Genomic DNA, 21936 nt, shown 5'->3' on the forward strand with positions numbered 1-21936 from the left:
CTGCTGACTTGGTTCTCTGGCTCTACAGCAGCTCTGCTGACTTTGTTCTTTGGCTCTACAGCAGCTCTGCTGACTTGGTTCTCTGGCTCTACAGCAGCTCTGCTGACTTGGTTCTCTGGCTCTACAGCAGCTCTGTTGACTTGATTCTCGGGCTCTAGAGCAGCTCTCCTGACCTGGCTCTCTTGCTGTAGAGCAGCTCTGCTGACCAGGTTCTCTGGCTTTAGAGCAGATCTGCTTACCTGGTTCTCTTGCCCAGTTCTCTAGCCATGGAGGAGCTCTTCTGACCTCGTTCTCAGGCTCTACACCAGCTCTGCTGCCCTGCTTCTCTGGCTTTAAAGCAGCTCTGCTGACCTGTTCTCTGGATCTACAGCGGCTCTGCTGACCTAGTTCTAAGGCTCTACAGCAGCTCTGCTGACCAGGTTCACTGGCTCTACAGCGGCTCTGCTAGCCTGGTTATCTGGCTCTACAGCGGCACCGTGAGGTAGACACCCAAGTGGAGTGTAGCAATCTGTGAAGACATATTGGGTCCAGGCCAGGAGGTTAAAAGTCAGAAATCATTCTACTGGGATAAATCAACAAGCAGCTCCAGAAACCGAAACAGCAGTGGTGGGCTCCTCATTGCAAACCACAGGGCTATCACCCTTTCCAACAACAACTCTGACAGGTTTCCCAAGGTCATAGAAGCTACCATGACCATGCACTCCTCCCTTCCTCAAGGTCTAAATCAGGTGGACTCAGGGACATGCATCCAGATAACGATACACTTCTTAACTATCCAACACAGCATTCTAAATTGCTGACCCATCACTGGTCGAATGCGGTCCCAAAAGCCAAATATCCACAATGGTTTATGCCATCTCTGGCTTTCCTCCTTGGCCAAAAAGACAGACCCCATCCGGTGATGCCTGCCCTGATAGGCTCATTCTTCTATGCTGAATACAGACTGCACACCACTAGGGCCTTGAAGATAAAGCATCCCCTCCAAATCTGCTTTCTGTAGGCACACTGTTGACAAGGATCACATGCAGAGAAGCCACCAATCATCCATCCATCCTCATCCTTCTCTGCCTCCCAAATGTACTCTGTTGGGCCAGCAGATCATTCTTTCACTGAACAACCCACCCTGCCACCAACACTACGACCACCACCAACCCCCTGCTGTAATCTCCTCCCACTATTTCCAGATACACATACCACAACCATCCATGCCAACCCACCTTCTGAAGCAAGCGGTCCACTCCAGGCCAGAAAACTGACCATCTGCCCAGGACCACGACTATCCCCAGATCTCTCCTTGTCCAGTCTATGCCAAAGGGACTGGTAGACTCCCCACCTAGCCAAAGGAACAGACTAGTATAGAATGATAGAAAACAATGTAAACTGTAGGCACCTAGAACACAACCCTTCTCTCGCATACTTCGAGAATCAGGCATTTCCTGGGACAGCAATAATCTGTTGAAGGGTGCAAGCATCTAGTCACCTAGCACCCAATTCAACAAACATCTACAGTACTTTCTGCATTCTTTCTCTGAATCCAAGGAAACCCTAGCACACACCTGCACCCCCATAGACCTGGACCTGCGAAATAGGAGTCTGACTTCGAGAAGAGCCCCAGCTCTTTGGCAGCACTTCTCATCCTCCCCTCTCTTCACCCACCTCTAACAAAGAACCAAGCTAGCTAGTCTTGCCTCACAACACAGATCAAAATAATTAGGTGGAAAGACCCAAGCGGTGGACCAAATGTAAAGTTCCGAGACCGAGGAGTTGTGCTGGGAGTTGCGCAAGCTAGTAATCTGATTTGCCGAAGGAGAGGGGGCACAATACAAGAGAAACAGGGGGACAGAGGTAAACAATACTAGTGGGGTGGGGAAAGCAGAATAGAGGACAAAGAAAAGACAACACAAATACAGCTAGTATTAGTACAAGGTCTACCACTGTAACAAGTTTCTTTCAATACTATTTATTTAAATTAACAGGTAAGAAAATAAAATGTCTACCAGGTTGCCGAGCAACCAGTTTGGTAGCATACCTGCTTTAAAATGCACCACCATTAGATGATGATCAAGAAGCAGATTGTTACCCCACTGTATTGGGCGATCTACCTCTCCATGAATACAGTTGGGCTTTCATACACCAATTTTGTAAAACTATTTTTCAGTTAGCCAAACTATTCAATTGGTGTTACAAGAGAAAGTGCATACTAGTATTGGGCTTCTCTGGATGCTCTATGGATTAGTACTAAGCTGGGTGGGCAGACAGAGAAGATCGTGGGAATACTGATTCACTAGTTCACTCAAAACTACTCCTTGTTATTGGCTGTTGTACACATGAGCATCTGCAGGCAACTAAAGTGGTCCACAGCCAGACCTACAATAGTGTGACCAAGTAGGCAGATGACAATCTAGAAATGGTCAGAGTAGAATGTCTTACATTTCTTAATTATCTTCAAAGTATTACTGAAAAAAGAGATCTATGGTAAAATTGCTTTATGGGTTTGTTGTAACTTTATTAACTTAATAAGGACAAGTAAATTAGCTGCATTACAAATGTTTTAATGCTATATGATGGCATTACGTTTAAGCTGTATTTCCCTTTATTGATGAGTGCACCAAACAATCATACTAACATACAAATAAAAAAATAATTTCCTAAAAAAAAAAACATTTATATGGGCGACAGACTTACGATTCAATTCCTAGGGGAAACTCTTGACTCATGGCGATTGTTGCTTTAAATGTTTTTTTACTTTCTTTGCAGACCAGTTCCCTGCCCAGGTGAGGAGCTCTAAGGAAAGACGACATGAAAACACAAATATGAACATTAATTATTTTCCATACTGAATTCACAATAGTAAAGTAGAATACAAAACAAACTAGGATACTGTACACTGTATAGATGTGGAAACGCGAAGGGATCTAGTCTTCACTAGAAATCAAACTGCTCAATTGTCATTGGTAATTAAATCATTTATCGTTTTCTAAAATATTCCCATGTCTTATGTTTGAATGTATATATCATACTTTAAACCAGCCACTGAACTTTGATAAAAGTATTTGTACTCTGTCCTGCAGCCTCTTCATTCATACTTATGGGACATCTTTCTCTGTTGATTATGGTCATGAAGAATATGATGCGACACTAGTAAGAGACAAGAACGTGGGGCCCCCACATGCCAATTTGGACCCCACAAGCCAATTTCTTCACATACCAGCCTAAAGTTTAAAGCCATAGTTCCTTGCATTTGTCTGAATGCACACAAGAGGGGTATTTAAACTGAACAGACAAAATGGTGAACGAGTTCTGTGACTGGAGAAGGATGAACCACTTAAGAGTACTATATATAATAATTTGAATAAACTATACATTGTTTACCTTTAACTGTGGTTCATGGATGAACAAGACTTATAATAATCTTTATTTTGAGTTGAAAATCCATGGTTACAAATGTAACAGTTTCACTACAAAGGGACATCTCTTTTTTTCAATGTTATATTTACTGTCATGTTTTCTGTGTACTGGATGGAGGCCTATTCCTGGTCCTCAAAAAAGGCATCTTATACTTAATGCGGTAGCTTTAAATGCACGTGAAAGCAATATACCACATATGGAGAACCAGTTCGATATAACTTTATTTTCTCCATCACTATTGATTGTTCAAAGATTCACACACTTAAGAGTAGACTAATGCAAGGAATCTGCCTGGAATGTGGAAACTAAGTCAAACAAACTCTAGTTTTCCATTTGCCATTCGCACCAAAGCATTAATGCTTAGTGAAGGCATGCACTGCTCTCTACAACAATGTTTAACATATCTTGGTATGTGTGGCTTTTGTTTTCAGTAGGTGCATGCTACGATAGATCATATGATTCATTGCTTTGAAACAGTCTTTCCTTGGAGGATGCCCAGCTCTGGAAGGGGACCGGTAGTACATCTATCTGAAATGCTTGCTGTGCCAATGTAATATATTAGGACTCCAGACACCCAATATTAAACTAATCCCTTAGATGTGGGTACTAGCTATGACAAAGCCAAGGATACTATTAACTTGATGGGAGATTGAGAGATTTTTAAAATCATCATATTTCAGCACATATGATTAACAAGTACCATAGCAACACCTTTATCATCTCTATTGTTCATACATTCTGGTTTTACATGATCGTACCTTTTTTCTCCCTTACTCAGCTACCAGCCTATTCCATGCTTGTGTCTATTGCATTTTATCTGGTTCAGAAAGAACCCATTCCCTCAAATGTTCGATTAATGGGCCCATAATTCCTTTGGTCTGGAGGTTGCCGGAAGTACTTCAGCATATAGATCCAGGTTCATCCTACAATATACCATGTCTTGGACCCAGTGCTTGTGCTTAGGAGCTGATCTTTCACCCCTATACATCGCTACCAGTCTTTTGGGCAGTAACAGCGCTACTGCTACACATTTGGGTATCCATCTTTCAAATTCGGAATCAGGCCTAATAAGCACACATGTGGGTTATATTTGATCTCCTCTGAGGTCATAGATCTCAGGTCTTGAACCACAGTTTCCTAGTAGTCCCTTATAAATACACAATGCCGTGCCAGGTGTACAAAATCTGCTTCTTCCCGCCCACATCCCTGAAATAAATCATTGTCTTTGAGACCATACGTGTGCAGTCTAGCTGGTGTATAATATTTTTACTATATCTATTCAAACTGAATAATACATACATTACAGTTGGATGTTAATAACTCTGTCAAACCACAAAATAACTCTCATTACTCCAGTGTTATCTGAGGGACTAACACTTCATTCCAGTGCTCGAGGGCTCTAATGGGAGTTTGTAGATTCTCCTCCAGAGCCGTCTTGTATTGGTTGGTGACTAACTGACACTGTGTGGGGCTGGTAAGAAGGTTCCTCTGGAAATTAAGGGTACAGTCCCTGCATAGCTGAACGAAGTCAATAATATATGAATGTGAATAGTGGCGTTTTGTTCTGTATAGAATGTAAATTGTCAGTGGTTAAAAATGATCCCTTTGGATATACATCACTCATCTTGTCTATTCCTGCCTGTTTTAATACCGAAGGGCTCCCTGTTCTTGTGTAACTGATAGGGCTGGGTGGTGCCCTATGGGGAGTGATGGGGCATATAATAGGAGTTTGCTAGCTCTGGCACCCAAAGCCTGCCAAGCGAAGAGGTGCAGGGTATGGTGTTCTTCACGGTGTGCGGTATTCCACTTCGCTCATGTCAGGACCAGGTGCCATAGACCGATGAAGTGGGAGTACCCGCCAACTGGTCTGGATTGCAGATTCTCCACAGGTCTACCATATTGAATTCCTCCAAAGCCTCACTTATAATTCAGGCCAAATGCCTGCTATGTCCGCCATGCGGAGCAAATTTTTCTTTACTTGGATCAAGACGTGTGTTTAGGTCCCACCCTATATTATTTCGAACCTTGGGAGAGCGCAGCACATTCCATAGGTCTACGTAAAATGCAGGATCATCTACATTCGGATCGTAAACATTTACGATTGTGAGTGACATGCCGTATAAACTGCCTTTGAGTATAGTATATCGACCGTGGTCATCTGTAATTGTATGTGTAACCACAAATGGTGGCCTTTTTAAATTGGAGTCAATACTCCTGTAGCCTCCGTGGAGGCCAGTCAAATCTCCACCCACTGGGTGCCCACCTTTGCATCTGTGCCCTTCGACAGGTGTGTTTCGTGGAGGAGCCAGATTTGAATATGGTGTCGGTTGAGGTAGGCTATAACCGGTCTTATTTTCCTGGGGTCATTAAGACCTCTTATAATCCAAGTTACAAGAGATATGTAAATGTGGGTGTACTTGTAAAGCGCACTGTGACTCCAAGGAGTATCCTGGCGCTGAAGACCGCTGGGAGTCCTGGTTTTCCCTGTGAGATGGTCCCTTTCTGGGTATCTCCAAGGTGAAACAAGGCATCCCCGGCGCCTGTGGGGGACCGTTGTAGAGATGAGGCAAGCTTAATGCCCAGAGTTGCAGAGTGTGCTTCCTGGTTAGAGTAGGCACCGAGGCGAGAATTATCGAGTCAGTTTGACCCTGGTCCACGACTCTGCCGCGTTGGGAATTGAACCCTGGTCCCGGGCCTTTCTCTGCGTACGGGTCTTCCACACCACTCCATGATATATTATCAATGTTACAGGATCCGTTGTTAACCATCTAGGTTCATGGATGGGACTTGAGCAGTTTGCAATTTGAACATGTATATGTCTGCTACGTCTGGTGTTGGTGAGCTATGATAATACTAATGGAAAACATAACTTTCCCCCCAATCCACGCCCACCCACTTCAGCATCCCAATCATGCCCAAGACACGATCCCAAAAAAACTAAGAGAACTTACTATTAACAATACCAACAATTCCAATAGTCAGTATACTTATCAGATCAGTCGGGGTACACCCTCGCAAGGGCAGCCAGATTCCCATTATTCCTCCTGTGGTGCGGAGGTGGCTGGACATACTTATTTGCCAGTTATGGGTGGTGGCGGCAGGAGATGGAGGACTAGTCCCGTTCATCACTTCCTGTGTGCTTTGGCCCAGTATGTTCAATTTTCCCAATAATTAATGCTCCAGGTCTGTATTACTTGTCGGAGTCCTCTTCTTCCACTGTTTGTTGGTTTCATTTTTGACGCGCGACTGACTTCAGGAAATCTTTGGCTGCCTTCGGAATTGCGCAGATCTTTTATTGACCTTCATAATCGATCTGTAGGCATGAGGTATATTATCCTTCTGAAGTGGATGTTTTATGGGTAGGTATTCTCTCCTCGCTGCCTGGACAGCCACAGTAAAGTCGGGAAAAAGGATAACAAACCCCATATAGTTGAGATCTTTCTTCTAACGCGCTAGGTGCAGCATTGTGTCTTGGCTGCGAAAATGGGGTGCAGGTTGGCCACCGACGGAGGTTGCGCCATCGCTGCGCCTGCACTTCCGGCACTGTGCCCACAAATGACAGACCTCTGTGATTCAACAGGCAGAGCCAGTGTCAGATCGCGCCCAAGGTCTCCAGTGCTATTGCCAACCCAGATCACCTCATGCAATTAACCCACTGTGGCAGCTAAGTCATTTTTTTGCCAGATTCTATCTCCTCACTTACTTGGCCTGGGAGTTCAGTGTTTGCACAGTTATATCTATTTTAGGCCGGCTTCTGTATAATGCCTACGTCAATCGGCCTGGGGGGTACTCAACCAATGTGACTCTCTCCCCCTTCAGTATGTGAGGCACGGTCTGCAGCCCCGGCCAAGAGTGGTGCATTTCACCCACTACAGTTTTATGATTATTTAAGTCATGCAGATCTTCGGTGAGGAGATTGTTAGGGAAAATAATATAAAGAGATCAGCAACTCACCAGATCTCTGAAGAAAATCTTGAAAACCATTCTAAACTCGATAAAGCCTGCAACTAACTGGCTCTTCTTTCAGATGCGATAACCAGTAAAACTACTTTCTTTTATTTTTATAAATCTTTTTATTAAACATACTCGACATAGGGGTACAATTCCACATAGGTCAATAACAGGAGGCACAGCGAAATCAAGGCAAACACAACTACAGTAGGATAATGATTGGAAATCACGGGGAGGGGGGATCATCACAATCAGGATCACAGGGGGAGCACCTATATTTGCCTTGATATTCATTCCATGGAGCCCAAATCTTAGACCACTGTCGGGGACATCCCCGAGCTGCGTACATGGTCTTTTCTCTTAGCATACACCAATCAAGATCTTTCTTCCAATCCGCAACTTTAGGAGCATGTGGCGCCCCCCAGAGTTGGGTGATGTTTCTCTTAGCAATCATACAGCCCAGTGTGACCCATTGTTTGGCGTATGCGTGAGGTCAGTGGGTTCCCAGATGTTGAGGAGGCATCTAGGGGCCTCTGGTTTAATTTCAATTTCTAGTGTTTCGCCCATTGTTTCGTGAATTTTGCGCCAGTACTCCTAGATTGGGTGCAATGCCATATGATGTGTATGAACGTGCCGTTGTGGGTGCACCCCCTCCTACAGGACCCGTCTGATGGACCACCCATATGTGTCAATTGGGGGACTGTGATGTAAATTCTATGTCATATTTTTAGTTGCACCAGGCGAAGATGCACTGGAATGGCAACAGTTTGGTGGAGGACACTGCCGTCTGCCAGTTTATCAACTAATTCGATCCCATCTCCAAGCCATTTCTCTAATAGGGACAGTAGGGGATCTTCTATGTTGGTAATGAGTTTTCTATAAGTCAAAGAAATAGCCTTTTCAGGAAGGTGGCCATCGAGTAATCTGTATTCTAATGGGGAATATTCTGGCGGGGAAAAGTAACAGGGCAATGCTGTGCGCAGTGCTTGTCGGATTTGCAAGTAACGAAAACGCTCTGACTCTGCCATTTTGTACTGTCGCTGAAGGGTGTCAAAGGTCTTCACGTCATTTTTGTCCCAAAGGTCTCTAATGTAGGAGATGACAATTAGGTCCCACCTATTTGTATTTGTATGTGGATTTGTAGAGCGCGATTGCTGCCCGGGGGCGTCCAAGCGCTAAGAAACAACAGAGGGGAGAGATGGAGCCGGGGGGACTGTCGGAGCATTACTGAGGGGAGTTGAAGAGGAATGTTTTGAGCTGTTTCCGGAATGAGGAGAGGTTGGGGTTGGCTCTCAGATGAAGGGGCAGGGTGTTCCACGTCTTGGAGGCATTGTGGGTGAAGGTCCTACCGCCAGTTCTGGCCTTCTTTATTCTGGGTGTTGTGGCCATGAAGGCCTGGTTTGATCGAAGATTCCTGGTAGGTTGGTAGTGGGTGACTAGGTTACGGGTGATGAGGGGGCCTATTTTCCAGAAGGCCTGGTGCGCGATACACATGGCTTTGAAGTGGATTCTTTGGCGAACTGGTAACCAGTGTAATTTGATCAGACCGGCTTTGACGGATTGTCGACGAGGGAGCTGAAGTAGTGTGCGGGCTGCACAATTCTGCACAGTTTGAAGTTTCCGCAATGTATATTCTGGGGCAGCAAGGTAGAGGGCGTTGTTGAAGTCCAGGCGGGACTGAATCAGGCCCTGGATGACTACCTGTTTGGCTTCCATGGGTAAAGATGGAGGACCTTCCTTAGCATCCTAAGGAGGCCAAAACAGGTAGCTGAGAGTTTGGTGGCTTGGGTGCCAAAAGACAGGCTCTTGATGTTGTCCTTGGGGGCCGGGGAGTTGCCCAAGCAGGGTGGCCATAGAGCATTAAAAGATCCAGGGTCGGCAGGGCCCAGAAGCATTAGCTCTGTTTTGTCCCCGTTCATTTTGAGTGATGAGGAGGACATCCAGCTCTTTACCTCCTCTAGACATTTTCTGAGCCCTCCTCTCTTTGGCATTTTAGCTTCCTGCGCCAATGAGACCACCAGCTGAGTGTCGTCAGCGTAGGAAATGATCTTAATTCCAAACTGACGGACAACCTCAGCCAGTGGCCTCATATAAATGTTGAAGAGCGCCGGGCTTAATGAGGAGCCTTGTGGTACCCCGCATCTTAATGGTCTGCTAGTAGATATTGACTCGCCGTCGAATACCTGAAAGGATCTGTCCTTCAAGAAGGACTTGAACCATAGCCATGCTATGTCTTTTATGCCGATATTAGACATACGGTCCAGCAGGATGTCATGGCCGACCGTGTCGAAGGCCGCGCTTAGGTCAAGGAGGATCACTGCCACTGATCCTCCTTGGTCCAGGATGGTTCTGGATTCCTCGGTGACCATGAGGAGCGCGGTTTCGGTTCCAAGCTTTGGTCTGAAGCCTGTTTGGGTGGGGTCCAACAAATGATGGTTTTCTAGGTAGGCGACCAGTTGGCCGTTGATGTGTCTCTCTAGGATTTTGCTCAGCCAGGGCAGTAGAGAGATTGGCCGATAATTGCTGAAGTCTGAGGGGTCCAGGCTAGGTTTCTTTAGCAGGGCTCGGACCATGGCTCGTTTCCATCCCGGCGGGACTATGCCGGCGGTGATGGAAGAGTTTAGGAGGTCCATTATGATGGGCAGAGTGACTTGGGAAGCTGACATAACGATGTCTGGCGGGGCTGGGTCGTCAGGGGAGCCTGATTTGACTTTCCGTGCCACGGATTCTAGGGTCGCAAGATTGAGGGGGGGAAGTGGTTCAGTGTGGGAGGAGGTGTCAGGGTAGAATTGATCTGAGTTGGGGGGGTGGTGGGCACGGAGGGGAAGGATTCATAGATTTTATTGATTTTTTGGAGGAAGAAGTCAAGTCTGCCATCTTGTTGCAGTGTTCTCTGGCTTTGGTCTCAAGCAGGCTAGGTGGCAGTTTAGTAGGGTTTTTCACGATTTGGAAAATTTCTCTAGGTTTTGATTTGGCTGAAATAATTTTGTTAGAGAAGTGTGCTGCTTGGCTGGCTATGATTTCTTCTTTGTACTCTTTGATTAGCTTTCGGTATTGAGTTTTATTTCCTGGTGAGGAGTCCAGACGCCATTTCCTTTTGGCTTGCCTACACTGGCGTTTCTTTGCTCTAAGGGCTTCTGAATACCAGGGAGCGGACTTGTGGGGACGTTTAGTTGTGGTTTTTCTTTTGGGTAGGGAGTGATCGAGTGATTGGGTGATCCATTCATCGTATGTCTGGTTTGCGAGGCATGGGTCCTCATTATGAAGAGGTAGGTTGCTGGCCAATTTGGTGGTCCATTTTTGGTTGAAAGGCGAGACCAGGGTCTGGCTATTCTTACTGTGGGTCTGACGGCTAAGGGCCTAGGTATGGTCCATGAAAAGGGGACCAATAGGTGGTCAGTCCATGGGAGGGGGATAGGTAGACCAGTTTCCAGGTTTACGCAGTTGCTAAATACTGGATCCAGCAAGTGACCCTTAACGTGGGTTGGGGAGCTGACAGATTGGTGTAATTGCAGCGCTGCTAGGTCATCTGTAAGTGTGGTTGCCGTATGGTCTGCTACAGAGTCAAAGTGAAAGTTAAAATCACCTAGCAGGGTGAAGTTAGAGGAGGTACTGGCTCGTCGGCCACAATCGATGCCAGTTGGTTGTGGAATTGCTTGGAGGAACCGGGGGGGCGGTAAATGAGAGTTCCTGAGAAGCAGTTGTTAGGGGAGAGTTCGAGGCTGAAGGCTAGGCTCTCGCAGTCCGGGATGGTTTCTGGGATGACTCGGCAGAGGAACTGCTCTTTGTAGATGATTGCTAAGCCTCCTCCTCTACCTTCAGGCCGGTCCTGACGAGAGATTTGGAAGCCAGGTGGAAGGGCTGTGACCAGGGCCGGGTCGGAGTCTGAGGTGAGCCAAGTTTCCGTCAGGAAGACAATGTCAGGCATACGTTCTTACATCAGGAGTGCAAATTCCTCCCTATGTTTAGGTAGGGACCTGCAATTTAGCATGAACATGCGGTACTCGTGGGATTGGTCTAAGGCCCGCTGGGGTTTGAGGGTCGATTTGCAGATATTGCAGGTTTGTGGGAGTTGTTCTGCGTGAAGCGGATGCTGGCTGCACTTCTTTTGATGGAGCCTTAGTTCCCGGAGATTTGCGGCACTGTACTGCCTGGGTTTTGCGGTTTGGGGTGTAGGCCCTAGGCCCGGTCTCGGCGCGGACGAGCGCAGACGAGCTTGCCTTAAGCGCGCCTTTGGCGCGCAATCGTCGCGCCCGCTGCGCTCGTCCGCTGCGCTTCCTCCACATACACATGATTTATTGAAGGTGGTGGGGTGAAGGGGGGTGTGGCCTCGAGGGGGGGGCGTGGCCTGTGTGCACGCCGGTGATGGCGGCAGCTGAGGGGTTTTGCCGGAGGTCCGCGGCTGCGATAAGATCCGCAGCGCGGTGTACCAGCGAGCGACAGAGATGCTTGGTAAGTCGTTTTTAAAAGCACCAAACAACAATTTGTGACTCGCAAGTGAAAAGTTTCAAGAAAGCTAAGCAGTTTTAAAAAGCTCCCGGCTTCCGCCTCAGGAGTGAAGGTTCTGACTGGACGCTCGTATTCAGCGCCAGTTATAGGGCAAGGGGGCGTGGCCTCGAGGGGGCGTGGCCTGTGTGCACGCCGGTGATGGCGGCAGCTGAGGGGTTTTGCCGGAGGGCCGCGGCTGCGATAAGATCCTATCAAATCCTTTGCAATTGCCCAAGTCACCCAGCCTCTGGGAGTCCCACAGGGGCGTGTCAAGAGTCAGTTTATTGCTCCAGCCTAATGATGTGGCGCCGAATGCTAGATCTTGACTGTGTGGTTATTGGGACTAGTACGTGGATACCTGTTCAGTTTAGCGTATAGGGCTCGGTTGTGGGATCCATTTTTGAGGATCAATCGGTCCATGTTGAACCCCGGGTTGTCGGGCTGCCCATAGGTGCAATGGTTTATTGTTGTAACATGTGCTGCCCAATAGTATTTTTTGATGTCGGGCAAGCCGATGCCACCATCATACCAGCTGAGCGTAAGTTTTGGTAAGGTGATACGTGGTCTCACATCACAAAGAAGGTCCCACTGTAGCCCCTCTATTTCTTTGAAGTATGAGTTTGGGACAGGGTCAGGCTAGTTCTGGAGAGCATAGAGGAGTCGGGGCAGGGACATCATTTTAAAAAGGGCAGCCTTTCCCAATAAAGAGAGTGGGAGTGATTTCCAGTTGGCAATATCACGTTTGAGCCTTTGCAGCGGGGAAACAAGGTAGCGGGCGAATCGGAGTGAGCTATCAAGCGAGATGAATATACCCAGGTATTTGAAACCTTCTGAAACTATTGGGATGGGGCAGTTTCAAGGGATTAGGGGTGGTCTCTTCAGAGGACGTATAGGAGAGATTTCTGCCAATTTATACAAAACCTGGAATATCTGCCAAAGATGGTAAAGATGTCAAATACAGTGATAAGGGACCGTTTGGGGGATGTAAGATATAGAAGAATGTCGTCAGCATATAGGGAGATACGATCCTCCCAACCTGCCGACCACCACATACCACAAATCATTAAGTCCTGACAAATCCAAACCGCGAGGGGCTCGAGGGCCAAGGCAAATAACAAGGGAGAGAAGGGACATCCCTGACGGGTCCCACGGCTAAGTAAAAAGGTTTCCGATTTTTTTGTTATTGACAACTACCTGTGCCATAGGGAGGCTGTACCATAAGCGCACTCACCGGCAGAAACCCAGCTCAAACCCTAACTTTATGAGCACAGCGAAGAGGTGGCATTAAGGGAGACAATGACTGCATCTTCACGGATTGTTGGCGCCCTACCCAGGACCCCATGGACTCTGAGCAGGTTCAAAGCAGCGCTTCTCCTGGGCATGAACCCCCATTTATCCGGGTGTACCAGACCGCTTACCCCCTTAAGCAGCCTGTTTGCAAGCACTCTGGCCAAGATTGTAGGTTCAGCATTAAGCAACGAAATAGGACGATAGGAGGCGCAGTCTGTTTTGGGTTTCTTTTCCTTATGAATTGCGACAATGGTTGCAATTCTTTGATCACGGGGAAGTGACCAGAGTTCTAGGCGGGTTTCGAACATAGATTTCAGGTGTAGGACTAATTTGTCCGGACGGAGCTTGTAGAGTTCAATCGGGATGCCGTTCGGGCCAAGAGCCTTGCCAGAGTGAAGCGCTCAGATTGTGGTCGCTATTTCGTCAGTGGTGAGGGCACTGTCCATGAATGCCCGTTCACCGTCCAACAGCACTGGGAGGGCGATATCTCTTAGGAGTTCGGAAGAGTCCGCCTCGGAATATGGTGCAACGGAGCTGTAGACTTTGTGAAAGTGCATGGCAAACTGGTCGACTAGGTCTTGGGGATCGGTTATGGGTGATCCTCCAGGGCCAGTTAGTTCAGGGACAAGTCTACTGGCATATTCCTTTTTGTCCAGGGAGGCGATTAATTTCTCCGGCTTATCTCCCCAGTCGTAAAGTCGCCCCAGTCTGTCTTGCCCCAGTAGCTTAGCACGGTCGGTAACCAGCACCCTGTTTTCGTCGTTGTCGTAGACGTAGTCTATGTAGCGCATCCGATGGCGGATCAGAATGAACGTCCTGCTCAAGATGGTAAATCCCTTGCTCAACATCGGAGATGTCTTTTAGCTTGTCTTTTTTGGATCCCGCTATAAGAGAGAGAGCCCCACCTCGGCCCACCGTTTTAAAGGCTTCCCATAACATTTGTGGAAAGTCAACAGTATGGTCGTTTTCTAAAAAGTAGCTGTCAATGGATTTGATCAGGTTTTTGCGTATTTTCGGGCTTTTTAGATACCAGGGGATAATGGGGGCAACGCGTCCAGCCTGTGAGTGGTCGAGAACAATGTGGATCCAGAGGGGGAAGTGGTCAGAAATGTCCCTAGTTAGATGCCGTATCTCGTGGATATCCGTAACCTGTGGGGCCGGGACAATTATATAGTTCAAGCAAGATAGGCTGTCATGAGCCCCAGAATGGAAGGTGTGCTGAATGTTGGCGGGGTGGTGCGTTCTCCAACCATCCACTAACCCCATTGCTTCCAAGAAGCTAGAGAAGGAGTGTGCAAACCTACTTTCTTGTAAACTTATTTAAACTCCGAACTATTCAAAGATTAAACAGTGCTCCCATCAGTGTTGTGGACACAAGGGTTAGTGCCCTGTTGTCAGCCTGCATCACTGGAAGGCATACTTTCAAAAAATACCCTCCATAATCCTGAAAAAGGGTTGAAGAAAGGTAATCAGTCACGTCACAAGCGAGTCTTCTTGCTTTCTGTATGTACTGATAGGATCTTGATGTACCCTAATTGTCAAATGTCATTCACCTGACATAACTAGAAGAACAGCTGCAAGTCTACAAAGTACTGAGAGGTGATGGCACCGGTGACAAGAGTTTGCATCTCGCTGTGACTGCTTTAGGAGCGCCATACAGTCACCTTGCAAACTATGTTAGCCACATTATGAGCCAAAAGAAAAAGTTACTTATCTTCTGTAACCATATTTCTGGCAGATACAAAACCTTTATACAGATTTCTCATCTTATGACTATGGTCTCCAGGTTTCAGAATTGCCCACAAAACGTATTACCAACAATGGTTTTAGGGTACAGCCTGATTGTCCACGTGGCTCCATCCGTGACTTCTAATCTGGTGACCTCACGTATATAAGTGAACAGGCGCACACCAAAGCACTTATGTCAGTTCCTGATATTATTTCTGCTCCTCATCAAGGTGTGCGGAAAGGAATCTAAACAGCCACAACATCAACATAAATGACATGTAACATTTTTGTATACTTTGGTATCATATTAATCACACCACTGGCTCGTTGGTAGAGGGGAAGAGTAGGGAATAATGGGAATGTATATCCACTTGAAATCATTGATTTTTCTTCACCCAGGCCTCAAAAAGTAAATCGCCCCTTGGTATTTGCAAGTACAATTTTATCAGGTTGAGCGATTTTTAACACCTACTAGTCCCATCTGGTGAGTATATTTAGGCTGGAAAGGAACAGGTGTTCTTTTCATTCAGAAAGTGAATGAGCAATAAAGATGCCATTAAATCTTGTTTTTATCTCGACACATTTACTGTCTGTTCAAGGGAAGAGGTCAAACGTCAGTTTGTCTTTTAACTAATCACTGCTTGGAAAATGAGGTTTATTTTTCTCTCTCTTACTAGAGTTGGAGGTTTTTATCAAGTGAGCTGTCTGAAGAGGTCAGTTATTTTTCTATGATACTGCAATACATTCATTGTTGGTACACATAAAAAGTTGAATCATGATATAACAAATACGTGTGTTTTCAAAGAATACTTAATTCAGTTTATACAAATAAATGTTATATGAACTTATGTTTCATGTGCGAGTTAAATACATTATGCTGTGCGAACTAGGATTCAGGTACACATTTACTTGAAATATATTACATTAACAAAGAAAGGGAGACAGACAGTTCCCTGGCCTAGTACAGCACACAAACATTTTAAATAGGTGGTTTAAACGCGGATAAACATAGCTAAAACAGGATGTGTGCCACTCACAACTCATTATTTAGTTATTTTGCTCTAACACATAATATTTATATAAATAACCTGTAAATAAATACTGCAAATATTCCAAAATATATATCAGGAATTACAAAATCACATTTGTTGTATAATTAAGCAGTGATATACAAACACAGAGTTAAATAGGAGCAAAACAAAACAGAACACTTTTGTTGGTGATAAGCAAGTGACACATTTTAGCTGAAACTCCATTTCCAAACATTGTTTGTACACTACAGTTTTATCAGTAAAACCGCATGTCCGTGGGAAAAAAGTTTGTGGACATTTCAATGTAACATCTGCTGATTACAAATGAGTGCTACCACTACATGCTTTAGTAATGTATTTATTAAAAGTGATAGTTTTTAAACCGTATTTGACAAACATTCCTGCCCACGCTCTGATGACAATGCGGTTCATGAACTACGAGGCAAGTGGGGGGGGGGAGCGTGTCCCCCATGGCTAAATTTGTATGATATCTGGAAAGAAAGTTTAGTCTATCAAATCATACACAAGTTTTTTCTACAGCAGACATGCTAAACCTGCACATTCGAAGGTGCTCTTATAGATAATGAAGAAAATGTCAGATCAATATTTATTTATTTAAATGTTTCATATAGCGCTAGCTAGACCCAGGGGTATCAGAGCGCTTTACAGCATCAAGAGTAAGGCAATACAATAAATGTATTTGCCCATGATCACACCATTTATAACCAGCTTATGGGTCAAGAGCATTACAAATAGGTTGAGTAGATCATTTAAGTCACTAGACATGAAGGACTAGTAACATTTCTTTTTTTTTTATTTCAGTAATTTTTTATTGAAAATAAAGAGCATATTTCTATGATTTTTCGAGGCCTGATACATCTTCAGACAAATTCTTCACCTTATGAGTCCCATTGCAGAACCTTTCTGAAAGGTGTGACTGAGTAGCACAGGGTAACCAAGGAAATCATACAACACAGCTTGGGCAAAGAATCTGTCACTGCACGACTAACAGGCAGTAGTGCTTTGTAAAAGAATTAAAACACAAGGACCACGTAGTTGCTTCGTAGATGTAGGTAACCATGAAACCTCAGAAAAGAACTGTGGAAGCAGTCAGGGCTCTAATGGAATGTGCATGAATGCTATCTTGTGCGTCTCTTCTTGACCAGCATAAAGCAGAACTTAAACCTCTGAGGAAGAAGTTGAATCAGGCAACTGTGAATCAAAACGAATGAAAATGCCATCAATAAAGTCAAAACAGAGTTAAACGCCCACAGAGAAACTAGCAATGGAGTCTGGGTAGTTCAAATAAAGCAAACCTTTGAGAAAACACACCATCAGTGGCAATATAAACACCAATGTTTCATCAGGCGAGCATAAGAAAGCAGATAGAGTAACTAGATACCTCCTGACTATTGCCACTGCCAGACTCTGTTGGGCAAGGGGCAACACGATCGCAAGACATCAGAAAGGTGAAATTTAAAGAGGTGGATGCCTTTTGATTTGCACCACTGGACAAAATTGGTCCAGCAGCCTGGGTCAATATTTTGGTAGAAGATTTCCTCACCAACAAGAAAACATCTTAAGCCTCAGGAGTTTAAATAAGATTGCTATATCTCCACAAGTGCAGCCGCAGGGTTTGAGGGATGGGCTGGAGGAACTGATCACCCTCCTCCAAAAGCAGGTCTTCTTTGCACAGCAGAATAAGGGCAAATTAATGCTGAAAATCAACAGATCAGTATACCAGATCTTCCTTTCCCAGACTGGGACAATCACAATCAGCTGTGGTCAAACCTCCTGCACCTCACACGGTGCCCTTGAGGCAAGCAGGATCAGCTGAAATGTGTAGAGTAGGCTAGAGACCAGTCAAATCTGAATGCATCTCCCAGGAAACTACTGAGAAGAAGTGATGACACAAAACTGAGGGACTTTCTGTTCTGGTCCATGGCAAGGAATGGAAATCCCAATCTGGAGAAGATCATCTCCATCACTTCAGGGTGTAGCTCCTATTCAAGGTTCTTCAGTGATAGTTGACAGAGCTTCCTCCCTCCCAATGAGGGAGCCTGCTAGATGAGTTGGTACTGGGAATAATAGCCCATCCGTAAGTTAACTTCTACAGGTAAATTGCTTCCCAACATAAGTGCCACAAACTCACATCACTCTGTCAGTTCATATAATGGACAATCGTGGTATTTGACAGAATGTGGATGCTAACTCAAGATATGGAAGGGAGAAAGGTCTTCAAAGCAAGATTGACCATTCACAGCTCAAGCACATTTATGTGTAGGTGCTGCTCCAACACAGACCAAGGGCCCTCACCATCATGTGACCCAGATGAACACCCTAGCCCAGTAATGGGTCATCCTTGACACAAACAGCATGCACAAGGTGCATGAGTTGCAGGATGGTGATTAAGGCTTGAATCAGACGTTAAAATTATCAGCCAAATACCCATGATAATCAGAGCAGGAGGGAAGTCTTTCATAAGGGCTATGTCCAGGAGTACCTCAATAAAAGTCAGACTCTCTGTGGGAGTGAGGTGGGACATTTGGACGCTGATGAGGAAGGCTTGATTGTGGAAAAGTTGCCAGCTGGACATGTTCCTTAAGAGCGTCTATGACTCAGCCAGCAGAATGTAGAAATACAAGGATCACCAGCACCTTGGTAAAGATACATAGGGCAGTAGTCAGTCTGAACAGCAGGACCGCAAACTGAAAAACTTGGAACCCTGGCGGGAATTCCAAGTAACTCTATGAAAATAGGTTTCTCGGCATTCAAGAAGAACAATCAATCTCCAGAGTTCATGGCCAAAATGACTACTATGGGACAGCAATTCGAAATTGTCTTTTTGGATGATCAGGTTTAGAAAGCGGAGAACCCAAAATAGGCCTAAGGTTTCCAATCGTCTTGGGAAACAATAAGTAAAGAAACAAACCCTACCGGCCCCCGTCTCTTCAAGAGGCACCACTTTTGTGGTTCCTTTTCTGCAGCACTGCAAGTACTTCTGCCTTCAAGATCAAAGTCACTTTAGGAGGAGAGGCGGTCCGGCAAGGACAAAAGGAAGGGACTGGCAGGGCCCCTGAGGACCAGCTTAATCACCCAGTAGTCCGCAGTCATAGTCTCCCAATTCGTGACAAAATGGAGATCTTCCCCAGCAAAAGGTGATACTGTGAGGGGGAGGAGATCAAAAGATTTTTTAAGAATATAGTCCACATAAGACTGTAACAACTAGACTTGCAACTGATGACATACATGGATCCAACCCTGCCTCGAAAGGAGCAATAAATCCAGTGAGGCATGTCTGCTGCAGGTGGAGATGGGTGTCCACAGGTGTAACATAGGGTATGGAAGATGGAATCTGTTTTACATCTTTCTCCAGTCTTCGTAAGGGCAGCTGAGTTTAACAGTCAATTAAAAATGTAATAAACAGCAAGGTATGCTCCTACTTCACATTACACCAGTGGTGCACACTAGACAACTTCTGGCAGCGCGATCAAGGTACAACTTGCACTCAGCCAAATAGTTTGGTAAAAACGTGCTACCTTAACGGCACATCTATCATAAGCTGTACTCACTTCAAACTAAACCTACTTTTACGGATTAGAAATCTCTTGCTCACATTAATACGTCATGATTACAGGCCGTATAGTTGGCTAAGTTTTTGCAACTTCAACATAACATCCATATTCTCTCACCAATACTTACATTAGATATTAACTAAAAAACCTACAACACTCACATACACAGAATTACATCAATGTCAGTTAATTGGCAAAGATGGCTCAAAAAGCCTAAAAATTGACAACCCAAGTAGAACAAAACAATCGACAAAGTCCTTTGGCATACACATCCATGCACTTTATTAACCCATATAAATTCATAACACGACTTGGTTGGCAACCATTCAACATAATTTACACTTGACTATTCTGACCTCATGGAACACTAGTAGGTATGACTCACTTCTAAACGTTTCAAAACACACTGAAGTACAGAAAAACCTCCATATTCCGGGAGCATTACAGAACCTTAAAAACGTTAGTAAGCATTAGCACAGCAAGGATGGTATGGGCCCCAAGCCAAGCAATTGAAATGAGCCCCACTAGCTTTCATTTCAGTTTGTAAAACATACATATTTGGAGAGCAAAGTTTCTCAAAGCCCTTGGCCCCGGTGGCACTGCACCTTCTGCACCAACTCTTAGTAGGTATTATTTGATGCACATAACGTCTGTATACACCAAGTCTCCCATCTCCTTACACATTTAAGACTAATTCCCTGGGCGGTCCCATCTTGGTTTCAATCACCTCCACCTCTTATTCTAAAGAGCAACATCACTTTGGTTTCATTACTTCCACCTCTCAATCCGAGTGACATCACTTTGGTTTCCATCACCTCTTCCTCTCAGTCTCTGGCACCTATTATTTTTGTATTCTCTACCATTCACTTACATTCATCTTCTAGCTGTTCAATCAAGCCGCTGCTATGTCTCAGTTTTCCTCTTTTCAGTATCTTTGCCAATTTAGTTTCAGCGCACTCAAGTGTGTTTCTTACCCTCAGTCCTCTCCCTTTTTAGGTCTCGCGCCTGCGATGCATATGGCGAAGCCATATGCCATCGCGCAGGCGCGATACTAATGCTGTCGGGTCTGCTTCCCAGGAGACAGGAGATGTCACGCGCACGCTCTGGAAAGCGATCGGCGCCGGCCGCGCGCGTGCGTTTCCCAATCTCCTGTCTCTCTGGGAAGCACACAAGCATGCCCAGCAAGCCCCGCCGAGGTAACTTTGAAATAATCTTTATTTCTTGTTTTCTATTCTAACTGGTCAGCATGTTCTTTCACAACCGTATCCTTCTCTGCATATTTCTGTCCGTGGGGCTACAGAATGCCAAACATCGGAGGTTTATAGCCTTTCCTAGTTTCTCTTAACTTCTTCCCACACACTTCAGCCTTTCGTCCTGCCTAAGCCGCTCACACTTTTACCCTGCCTCCCCCTCCGCCCATCACAACATTCTTGCAGGTCTCCCCCTTTCACCACTGTCAGCCATGCCCTACGGCTCCACCCGGGCTCCCTCTACTCAACCACACATCCTTCGACCATTGGACCGTTCCACTCCTCCCCCCACCCCTTAACACTTTCCAACCGCTCATTCCTCCCCAAGTAGTCACTCCTCCGCTTTTCATCCCTCAATTTGTGCACTCACCCATCAGCCCTCCGCTCCCTCCTGCAGTCCCCCATCCACTTATCGCTCTCACCTCTGCACCCACCTCTCTCACTTTTCTTAACTGCTTCTCCTAATCATCTCGCCTCCTCTCTCTCCATTCTACCCGTCAATCACCCGACCAGGACTCTCGCCGGTCTATCCGTCAGTTCCTCACCTATCCACCGATCCCTCACCCATCTACCCTTACGGTGTCTATTACTACCCCAAACATCTCTTCCCCACCCGCTTGTTTCTTTCACAACTCATCCACCTCTACCTCCGCACTGTCCCAATCCGAACTCCTCGGCCACTGTTCTTTATTTCTCTCACTCATCCGTCCGGTTCCTTTCCCTCTCCTGGTACCTCACACTATTGTTACTTTCTTAACTCTGCGCACTGTACCCCATCCCCAGCCTCCGCACCCCGCTCCTATATGTCACATCCACCTCACTATTGTCTTCCTCTCATCTTTGCACCCTCTTCTCATCACTCACCCTCCACCCATCTCTCACTTTCACCCTCTCCCGTTTCTCATCACCTCCAACCTCTTCTCACCCCTCCGCCCTGTTCCCACCTCACACCCTCCACTTTGTTTCGATCACTCACCCCTGCCCCCTCCCCCTGTTCCTATCTCTCACCCACCATGATTATGCTTGTTTTTCTTTCTGCTGCATGGTGGTGGGCACGCCCAAGGGGTTACGTAAAAAAAGACCATGCCCTTCCAGAACCCTCACCATTGGAGCTGTCTTATAAGTAACAGCGACAGGGTTTCACATTTTATCTGAAATGTCTCCTTAGAAAAAAAAAACACATCTGTAGTGGACCAGAGGCGTGATACGCCCACT

The 21936-nt window shown here is 45.8% G+C and overlaps 1 protein-coding gene across 1 annotated transcript in view; it reads right to left on the reverse strand.

Moving 5' to 3' along the window:
- The window catches only part of ANKRD13C (ankyrin repeat domain 13C), a 459935-nt gene that overhangs the window by 69693 nt on the left and 368306 nt on the right, over positions 1–21936 (reverse strand). The window contains exon 11 of the mRNA XM_086953854.1: positions 2686–2784. Coding sequence (XP_086809980.1) covers positions 2686–2784 — 99 coding nt within the window. The remainder of the gene's footprint in view (positions 1–2685; positions 2785–21936) is intronic.

This window comes from Lissotriton vulgaris, chromosome 1_1, assembly GCF_964263255.1.
Source record: "Lissotriton vulgaris chromosome 1_1, aLisVul1.2, whole genome shotgun sequence".
NCBI lineage: Eukaryota > Metazoa > Chordata > Amphibia > Caudata > Salamandridae > Lissotriton > Lissotriton vulgaris.